This window comes from Gobius niger, assembly GCF_951799975.1.
Source record: "Gobius niger genome assembly, chromosome: 1".
In the NCBI taxonomy this organism is placed as follows: domain Eukaryota; kingdom Metazoa; phylum Chordata; class Actinopteri; order Gobiiformes; family Gobiidae; genus Gobius; species Gobius niger.
This window is the reverse complement of record NC_136852.1, coordinates 47,245,657-47,256,090: the sequence shown is the minus strand read 5'-3', so window position 1 is coordinate 47,256,090 and position 10,434 is coordinate 47,245,657. Positions and strand designations below refer to the sequence as shown.

The 10,434-nt window shown below is 39.9% G+C and overlaps 3 protein-coding genes across 3 annotated transcripts; all 3 read left to right on the top strand.

The window, feature by feature from the left end:
* Window positions 1–260: 260 nt before the first annotated feature.
* On the top strand, window positions 261–1,229 carry LOC306971836 (P2Y purinoceptor 2-like; the record flags this gene model as incomplete). Its single annotated transcript, XM_079568253.1, has 1 exon — window positions 261–1,229. The coding sequence occupies one exon, from the start codon at window positions 261–263 to the stop codon at window positions 1,227–1,229; it is 969 nt and encodes a 322-aa protein (XP_079424379.1).
* A 494-nt stretch (window positions 1,230–1,723) lies between these two features.
* LOC306971747 (P2Y purinoceptor 2-like) lies at window positions 1,724–3,906 on the top strand (the record flags this gene model as incomplete). The annotated part of the gene is made up of 2 exons (XM_079568117.1): window positions 1,724–1,796; window positions 2,927–3,906. The coding sequence occupies 2 exons, from the start codon at window positions 1,724–1,726 to the stop codon at window positions 3,904–3,906; spliced, it is 1,053 nt and encodes a 350-aa protein (XP_079424243.1).
* Window positions 3,907–6,241: 2,335 nt separating this feature from the next.
* LOC306962391 (P2Y purinoceptor 2-like) lies at window positions 6,242–9,885 on the top strand (the record flags this gene model as incomplete). Its single annotated transcript, XM_079555511.1, has 2 exons — window positions 6,242–6,312; window positions 8,895–9,885. The coding sequence occupies exon 2, from the start codon at window positions 8,914–8,916 to the stop codon at window positions 9,883–9,885; it is 972 nt and encodes a 323-aa protein (XP_079411637.1). The 5' UTR covers window positions 6,242–6,312; window positions 8,895–8,913.
* Window positions 9,886–10,434: the final 549 nt, after the last annotated feature.

Below are 10,434 nucleotides of genomic sequence, written 5' to 3'. Positions count from 1 at the left end.
CTGGTCAAAACACTGGTAAAAAAAAATTGTCATTACAAACTCTAAATTAATTATTTTTTCTTAAAAAGAACAGTCTTTGCTGCACCGTTTTGCAGATAGCATCAGTATTGGATTCCTTGTCAATAATAGTCCCTATAGGTACTCGAATTCAGAGACTGTTCAACCAGTTTTCCCTGGATTCTAGTGTTAGTGTCCTTGGTTTTGGACACGACATTCATCACAAGTAATCTCTTACAGGTTGGAGCCCCCTCTCCGTCAGAATGAACAACAGCAGTGCCTCTGTGACCTGTGAGCCCACAGCTCAGCCCGTCTCCATCCCTGTGCTGATGTGCCTGGTTTGTTTCGTTGGTTTCCTCCTGAACATCTTCAGTTTGTGGGTTTTCAGCTGCCGTTTGCCTTCATGGAACGCCGGGACCGTCCTACAGTTCAACCTGGCTCTGAGTGACGGCCTGGGCACCCCGGTCACCCCTCTAATGGCTGTGTACTTTGCGATGGGGAATGACTGGCATTTCGGAAGGGTACTGTGTACTCTCATGATCGCACTCCTGAGCTCACAGTTCTACGGCAGCACAATCTTCCTCACCCTGATCAGCTTCCACAGGTACAAAGCGGTGGTGCACTACAACAAGAGCAGCAAAATGAAAGACAAGAGCTTCATCAAGAAGCTGTGCGCTGCAGTCTGGGTGTTTCTGCTGGCACACGCTTTGGTTTATGGATTTGTCATTCCTTCTACCAAAGTGGGGGAAGTGCAACAGTGTCTCAGCTTCAGTCAAACGAGTCTGACAAATTCCTTTTTCATCATCAACTGCGTCCTTGTTTCTGTCGGTTTCCTCCTGCCTCTCAGTTTTTCTGCGTCCTGTTACATACGTGTCACAAACGCACTCACTCGCCTGAACGTCATCACGCCCAAAAGCCTCAAAGTGCAGCTCAAATCCCAGCGAATGATCCGACTTTGCCTCATTATTTTTAGTGTCTGCTTCCTGCCCATCAATGTGATCCGCACCACGGCTGTGGTGTTGATGAAGTTCTATCCTAAGCAGTGCCACTTGATCAGTCATATTCAGACGGCGTACTACTCCTCTTTTGTTGTGGCTGGACTGAACTGCTGCATGGACCCGATGCTCTACTACTTTGGATCACAGAAATTCAGAGAAGCTTTTCCGTCGTTTAAGAAGAAGTCTGATGAGCCTCTGCAAAAAAGTGAATCAGAAATGACACCAAACCCGTAAAGAATAAACATTTCTGGATCACATCACGATAACCTTTAATCTAGCATTTCATGTTAAAATAATTTTTGTACGATTGCAACCTCAGGTCTAACAAAACTCCGTTCCTGAACCCTCAAAGACGCGTCTAAACCCCGCAGAAACATCCCCGAAAGCAAAATGATGCTGACTTTATCATGATACTTTATTCCCACACATCGTAGAGAAAATGTCTGAGTTGATTTGTGAGTAGCATTCAAGCATAAACTCAAATGAACAGAAAAATGGACTGGTGATTTCTACGGGACATCTATTTCTAAACTATTATTTCAACTGTAAAAATTGTTTCCCTGCACATAATGGTCTGATCATCTTTTCCTGAAACTGTTTTTTCACTTATCTTGTACGCACTGTAAATACGTAATTGAGAAATAAAAATATATTCTCACATATAAAAGCTGCATGTACTGACTGGTAGTTGAATGATGTTTTGGAGACTCCTCCTCTGTCAGTCTTTAATGTGTGAAAGAGTCTTGAGCCAACAGTTCCTGCAGAACTGGGCACTGGAGACCACACTCCGCATCCGCACAGGTATGAGCGACTTTAAGACTACAGTCATTTAGTTAAGATATTTGTTTACTATGTACAAAGTTTATAGGGGTTATAAAATTGCTAGGAACCAGAGTGATTCTGTTCATTCCATTTTTATTATATGTTGTTCAAATAAATAAATTCAATTTGGGAGAACTGGACAAATACCATGCCGCCTTTGTTATGCTCGATCCCGTCAGACCTCGGAAGCTAAGCATGAAAGGGCCTGGCAGGATTTGAATGGGAGACCGTTTGGGAGCGATTGTAGTGAGTGTGTGAGTGAGTGGTGGTGGCTGATGTGCGCAGACTGGTTGCCTCGCGTATCATCACCGAGTATGGAGTGAATAATGCACAAAATTGTAAAGCGACTTTGAGTCTCTGGAAAAGTGCTACATAAGACTAATGCATTATTTATTATTATTATAAATCACTTTTGAACTCATTCAAATACATACATACTGTATATTACGTGTATAAAATATGCCTGTAAAGCCAAAAGCAATTTTCACTTCTCTTATGAATATCATTAAAGGAAGTTATTTTCTAAACCATGACCTTTTTAAATGGTACTCTAATGATTTGAGGGGGGAAAAAGATAGATAGATAGATAGATAGATAGATAGATAGATAGATAGATAGATAGATAGATAGATAGATAGATAGATAGACAGATAGATAGATAGATAGATAGATAGATAGATAGATAGATAGATCTCTTAAAGAGACAGAGGTCTATTTCAAGACATTCACTGCAGCCATTTTGAGAGAGCAACTTTATACAAGGCAGTTTTTCTAATTTACTGCATTTACAGACCAACAGAAGGTTTCGTCATCATTGTAGTGTGCTATAGACTGGTGCTATGTGATTGAAAAAAGCATAATACCCCCTCTTTAATGAAATGTATCTGCAAATGATTTACAATTCGATGGGCAGTGTTTTCAAAATACTGAACAAATTTGTTTCACTGCTAGAAAAAAAAAATTCAGTATAGTGCCTTTAATGACTGAACTGCAGAAATACCCCAGGTTCAAGATGCAGCTCATGGGGTTAAACTTTATGTGAATATCTCATTAAATATATATTTTTAAATATGTTTTCATGATGACGTAATATGTCTCTCTCTCTCCAGGTTACAAAACATTGAAAATGAACAACAGCAGTGAGATCTGTTTGCCCACAGCTCAGCACATCTCCATCCCTGTGCTGATGTGCCTGGTTTACTTCATCGGTTTCCTCCTGAACGTCTTCAGTCTGTGGGTTTTCTGCTGCCGTCTGCCTTCATGGAGCGCCGGGACCGTGCTGCAGTTCAACCTCGCTCTGAGTGACGCTCTGGCCACCCCCGTCACTCCGCTCATAGCCACTTACTTCATCATGGGCAACAACTGGACGTTTGGACAGTTGTTGTGCCAAGTAAAGATCGCTCTGATGACTTCCCATTTTTACGGCAGCACCGTTTTCCTCACTCTGATCAGCATCCACAGATACACGGCGGTGGTGCACTACAACAAGAGCAGCAAAATGAAAGACAAAACCTTCATCAAGAAGTTGTGCGCTGGAGTGTGGCTGCTGCTTCTTGCACAGTCTCTGGTTTATAGTTTCGTCGTTCCCCCAACTAAAGTTGGCAATCGTGCGCAATGTCTCAGCTTCAGCCAGAGGACTCTGACCAACTCCCTCTTTGTGATCAACTTTGTACTGTTCTTTTTTGGTTTCCTCCTGCCTCTCAGTATCTCGGCCTGTTGTTATTTCCGTATCACAAACGCACTTTCTCGCCTGAACACCAGCACTCACAAAGGCCTCAAAGTGAAGCTCAAATCCCAGCGCATGATCCGAATGTGCCTCATCATTTTTGGGATCTGCTTCTTGCCCATGAACGTGACTCGGACGATGGCAGCGGTCATAACAAAGTATTTTCCACAACAGTGCCACACAGTCCATCTTGTCCAGTCCGCCTACTACTCCTCTTGGATTGTGGCCGGCCTGAACTGCTGCCTGGACCCGCTGCTCTATGTTTTTGGGTCACAGAATTTCAGGGATGCTTTTCCGTCTTTAAAGAGAGGGCAAACTGAAAATATGCAAGGGAGTGAATCTGAGACTACAGCAAATTACTAGCATGAATATCCCAACTTCAACAGGCAACTGTATCTTTAAAATCAATCATCTCTCAAATTCCCTTTACAACAATGTTCTTCCACAAGGCATCTGAAACAAGTGCTTAAGCTCTCCTTACTGACTCCGCTTGACGTGGTGGAGCCGCAGCTCTACTTCAAGCTGACCTCGTTCCTGTAAAGTACCTTAGCAACGTAAAGGAATTGATTAAGAGTCCACCCTGTGATGGACCTTATCCTTTAAGTTTAGGTCATTAACCAAAACTCACGACCAGAGGTAAACTAAAACTAAACAACTAACACTGAAGGTGAGAGTAGAAATGCAGATTGGGCTTAAAGTTGCTTTGGGGTGGTATCTCATAAATGCACACATTTTGCTAGCCGTCGAATCTCGGACCAATTCAAACTGTTCCATCCACATACAAATGATTAGGAAAGACAGGCACAATACTAACGTATGGCGAGGCATGTTTTGTCCATTTCATGGAATATTTAAAATTTCTGTGGTTTCTTTATCATTCCCACCTTATAAGAGGATGTTTATTTGCTACTGGATGTGTATCTGACCCTACAAAAAGCAGGAAGTTGACTGAATCTGAGTTCGCATTTAGCTCAGAGGACACTGTTTGACGCCAATTTGTATCTGAAGTAAAATCTCAAAAGGTCTGTACATTCATTGATGATTTCTAACTGGGCTTTGACCCCACCTTTATGTGGTTGATGGGATGACAACAGCTGAAAACATCTGGATCGTTCATAATTTGTGATAATTGATGGCTAATGCAGCTATAGGAAGAAATACATTGAGCAGGCTAACCGTCCACATACGTTAGGATCGAACGCCGCTTCTCCTTTTACTTTCTATGTGGCACATGGGGTTACTAATCAGATTGCTGTGGGTATGCGAAGGGCTACACTCCTATAAGTAGAAGTAGAGCTTTTAACATTGCAAATAGTGTGGCAAATTTGAATAACTTTGCAAACTTGCCACTCAATGTTCTGCTGTTTCCGTAATGGAATGCTAAGTTGTTATGTATGACATCACAGGAATAACCTCTAACCCAGCTTGGAAAAACATCTGTGATTTCACAAAAGTGTGAAAATAATAGGTCTGCTTACATTTTGACATTAACGTTGCTCTTCTTATTCACTGTTGCATACTAAAATGAAATATGTTTTTTGACTGTGCTGCTTTCATTTTGAGAAAAAAATAATTTCTTATTTCACAAATTACTTGTACAGTGTCTCAATAAATGATTTTGTGGTTGAAAACTGGGCCTATATTTGGTCAATTTAGAAAGTCCTACCAATCAAAAGACCTCGAGCTTACAGTTTTTTATGACTTGGTTAGTCATAAAAAACCTGTTTTATGACTAACCAAGTCACTTCCTCAGCACCTCAAGATGGATGCGTGTTGTTCTAAACACTATGAAAAGAAACCCAAACTTTGTAATCCTAATATTTTCTCACCTCTGCACCAGCTCTTTATCTCTTTATCTCTTCATACATTAATGAACAGACTGTTGCCTGTGTCTTTTTACACTTACAATATTTACATGTTTGCTTAAATGGCTAACATTTAAACAGGCCGACAATTGCCAATTTTCATTTCTTAATTCACACAAATGTGTGAAAAGTGTGTTCTTCATATGACATCTTATTTCTTCAAAAAAATAAAGTTAATTCACCTTTAATTAGTGCTAAAAGTGTTTTCCATATCATTGTTGGTTTGCAGTCACAAGTACAAAGGTTGATGCCTCAGTATATTGTTTACATGAATAAATGCAAAACTACTACGATTTACCGAAGAGGCAGGGGTGGTAGGTGACATTTAGAGGAAACAAGAAGTCACGGACAAAAAACAGTTTCTCCCTCATTTAAATATGTAGCTTCTGAAAGTTAAAGTAGACACGTGTTAAACAGGGTAGAGTAGCCAAATATTTTTACTCATGTAAGGGTAAAAAAGTACTTGAAGAAACTTTTACGTGATTAATGTGAGTAACTGAGTAACTGTTTAAGCGTAAAAGTCCGATACATGTTTCAATCGTGACAAAAATGATGAGAAACAAAACGCGAAATAATGTGAAAGGTGAAAGAAAACAAGGTAGAAACAGAAGAATTAAGAAACAAAACACAAAATACATCTATTTCACGCATCAAATGTAGATTTGTCCCTTAAAGATTTACTCACAGTGGCATGAGTTACTACAAAGTAAAAAGTTGTATGAAAAAACTTGCAAAAGTACAGTCACTTCACAAAGTTCCTTAAGTACATGCACTTGAGCAAATGTAACTGAGTACTACCCTCCTCTGGTATCAGAAAACTCCTCCTCGGGCTCTAAACTGAAGAAGCAGTGTGAAAGTGTAAGCAGTTTCTCAAGACTCTGAACCAACAACATCATCAACATAAGTAAGTATTCTTAAGCTGAATAGACATTTGAAAAAAGAGAAATGTACATATTGGCATTTTCAATTAAAGAACAACTTTCTTAATTTGCTGTTTGAAACATGTTATTACTATAGCTTTATACTGTGATATGCATACTACCAGTGTTGGGGAACTGAATACATGTATTTATTTTCTGGTAAAGTTTCTCTCTCATTTGAGGGTATTTAGAATACAGTTACTTTCCTAGTATCAAAGGAATACACTGCACTTAATTCATAATTCAATTTCAGTTTCATATTCTTAAGTACATTCATAGCTCTATTTTGGGGCTGTGGGCATTTGCAAAGTGCTTTCATGCATTCTGAATTAGTGGCAAATAAGTTTGTAAATGCACCTATCAAGTGTAGCTGCATGTTTTTAACCATTGCCCATTTTAAGCATGATTATAATGCAAATCAACGTGAATACAGTTCTCTGATTAGAAAAGTAACGGAATATCTTACTAAATACATTTTTAGGCAAGTGTTTAGTATTCTGTAACTACAGTGTCCGAATTTTTTATTTGATCCGGTGGGTCATTTTGGTATTTTCTGTTTTCATTATGATTTAAAAAATAGCAAACTCACCATAATGTCTTTACACAACCACTAACTATGAGTGAAAACTTATTGTGTTATCTTTCATATTCTTTCAAAAATAGCCCCCAAAAAATGACAAATTCTGCCAGGGTATGTACACTTTTGAGCACAACTGTGAATATAATTTCAAAGTATTCTCCCCAACACTGCATACTACTGACCGGGCCTCTTCAGGTGATACTCAGCATCATCTACAGATATAGATATGATTTCAGATAATTTCATATATATTTTTAGAAATGCATGAAGGTTTGTGTTTTTCTGGTCTGGACATGCGGTTCACTCACTTCAGATATAATTCAGCCACATTTTTTGAGACTGTTATGGTTTGGGAAGGTAATTTAAGAGAAGATTCATGGATGTGGACATGATCCCTGCAACAAATCGAGGCGATATATTGCCCCGAGTGCAGAGAAACAACAAACTAAAGTCTTTGCACCAGATTTTCTTTCCTGTAGCAGAAAAAAAATCGAATGTGCTTGGTCCAAGAGCAAATTGTTAAAGCTTCTGTTTGCACACTATGGTTTCGGATGGCACTTTCATTTCCACCACAATTCTGTCTGTGAGGTTATAACGTCTCGAATTGTTTTGCACACCACTTGTTGGCTGCGCTTTACAATAAAAAGGGCATTCAACCACAACAAGGAACTATTGCACAAATGTGTATTAAGGCGTAATATTGTAACATGTGGTCGTTTGCTTTTCACTTCCTGTCATAATTCTAAGAAAAGGAAGTTATTTTCTACAAATGCGACAACCTGGAGTGCCCCTTGTGTGGCTAATAAAAAAAACTAATAATAATCCTCATAGAAATAATGTAAAACCAATTAGTTCAAATGATGGTCCCGATTTAAGACCTGGTGGTTGATACATGACATGACCTTTAGGCACTTCCACTTCCATTTTTTTGGCAGTTTTATCCAACTTTTGAAATGTATTTGGACATCTAGAGCAACCGGTCACATTGATCTTTTAAAGTGAATTTTTGTTGCAGTATTGGAAATGTGATTGGAAAAATAAGGAAGAATGAATTTGCAAAAAAACGAAAAGTGCTATTGAAAATGTGTACATTTCTCTTCACATAGCAGTGTTTTTCATTATGAGATCTGTTTCAATGCCATAAAAATATAATATATCTACAGTTTCAACTGTAGAGTACAGTAACAAACATCCAAAACGATTTTGTAAAAAATGTAAAACGGAAATATCTGTTTTTGCACAATAATTGTAATACAGTTTTTGTTTAATAAACGTTTAGGTTGAATCAGTGAATCAGAGATATACTGTAGTCTCGAAATCACATCCATATCCATGCATTTGTCTCCAGCAGGTTAGACTATGTACTACTGCTCACTGGCCTCTCTAAACAAGCTGTCCGACAGCTGCAGTGCATCCAGAATGTGATTTAAATGTTCATAATGACCGAAGAAAATAAATTAACTAAATTAACTAACAGAACGCTGCTGCTCAAGTCCTGACCAGAACCAGGAAATACGAACATAGTCCAGTGCTTTAGTCTCCGCTTCCTATCGCTCAGAGAATAGACTTTAAAACATCTCTGCTTGTGTACAAGTGTTTTTGTGGTTTACAATACATCTCTGACATGTTAGAGTCATATGAACCATCTCAGGCCCTGAGAACTTCAGGAAGGGGTGACTTGGTGGTTACCAGAGTCAATAATAAACAAGGTGAGGCTGCATTTCAGTTTCATGCAGCTAAAATTTGCAATAGTCTTCATGAGTATGTGAGACAGGCCTAAACTCTGAAACTGCAAAGCATTTTAAATTATCTTGTGTGTGAATTGTGCTCTACTAATAAACTTGCCTTGTCTTGAATGTACTGTATAATGCTAAATGTAAAGCCTCTTTATTTAAGTGCTATGTTAACTAATGCACTACTATAAACATTAAAGATGTTATTAATATCAATGACTTTGTTGACACTTGTTTGTTTCTCATTGAATAGATTTGAAAACTCTTCGTAAATGACAATGAACAACTCTAATGAGACCTGTTTACCTGCGACAGGCCACGTGTCCATCACCGTCCTCATGTGCTTGGTGTTCTTCGTTGGTTTCCTCCTGAACGTCTTCAGTCTGTGGGTTTTCTGCTGCCGTCTGTCTTCGTGGAGCGCCGGGACCGTCCTACAGTTCAACCTGGCTCTGAGCGATGCCCTGGCCACTCCCGTCACTCCCCTGATGGCTGTGTACTTTGCCATGGGAAACAAATGGACTTTTGGACAGTTCCTGTGCCAGGCCAAGATAGCGCTTCTGAGTTCGCACTTTTACGGCAGCACTATTTTCCTCACTCTGATCAGCGTACACAGATACACGGCGGTGGTGCGCTTCAACAGGAGCTGCAAATTGAAAAATAAAAGCTTCATCAAAAAGGTGTGCGCCGGGGTGTGGCTACTGCTTTTGGCGCAATCTCTGGTCTATGCCTTGGTACTTCCGTCGACAAAGGAGGGCAGCAGTCAACAATGCTTCAACTTCAGCCAGAAGAAACTCACACACATCTATTTTGGCATTAACTTTGTCCTGTTTACAGTTGGGTTCCTCTTTCCTCTAAGCATCTCAGCCACGTGTTACTTCTGCCTTGCCAACACGCTAACTCGCCTTAACACCAGCACCCCCAAAGGCCTCAAAGTCAAGCTAAAGTCCCAGAGGATGATACGGATGTGTCTGATCATTTTCGGGATCTGCTTCCTGCCCATGAACGTGATCAGAACCACAGGAGTGGTGCTGATAAAATACTATCCTCAATGGTGCTCCATGCAGCAGTCTTTTCAAACGGCCTACTACGCTTCATGGATTTTTGCAGGAGTGAACGGTTGCCTAGACCCGCTGCTCTACTGTTTCGGATCTCAAAGCTTTATGGTTGCATTTGGGTCTATCAGAATAAAGCAGGTGGAGTCTCCGGGAAGAAGTGACTCAGAAACTACGGCAAATCAATTATAAAAAAGACATTCTTTACACTTTCAGGTTTTCTATTGTGAATTGCACTGTTTCTAATACTTCACACCACTGATATTTCATTTTGTTTTGTAACTTAAAGGCATTGGAGTCGTAATTGGTGCTGACATCTCAGCAATACTACCCCCAAGTGGTTCGGATCGACTCCAGAAAGAGCAGTACATGGAATCCTAAGGAGACTTTTCTATGAAAACTTAGCCTACAAGCTAGATCGGGCAGAGGTGAATTGATGCTCTGTCCACACTGGAAAGGGACACTGCCTCTCTTTTAACATGATCTGTAGTAGGAGGAGTCAGACCTGCCAATTCTCTCTACTCCCTGTCACTAATGCAAATGGAGAGGGGTGACTATTATTGTCTATGGTGCAAACCTAGTATTAACTTAACTCAACTCACATTTCTACATAACATAAGCATGTTTCCCAATTTTCAAGGAGCAAAGCAAAACTTTACTGTTACAGTCATCCCCCCCCCCCCCCCCCCCCCACACACACACACACACACACACACAAATGTGAACTTTCACTTTATTTGT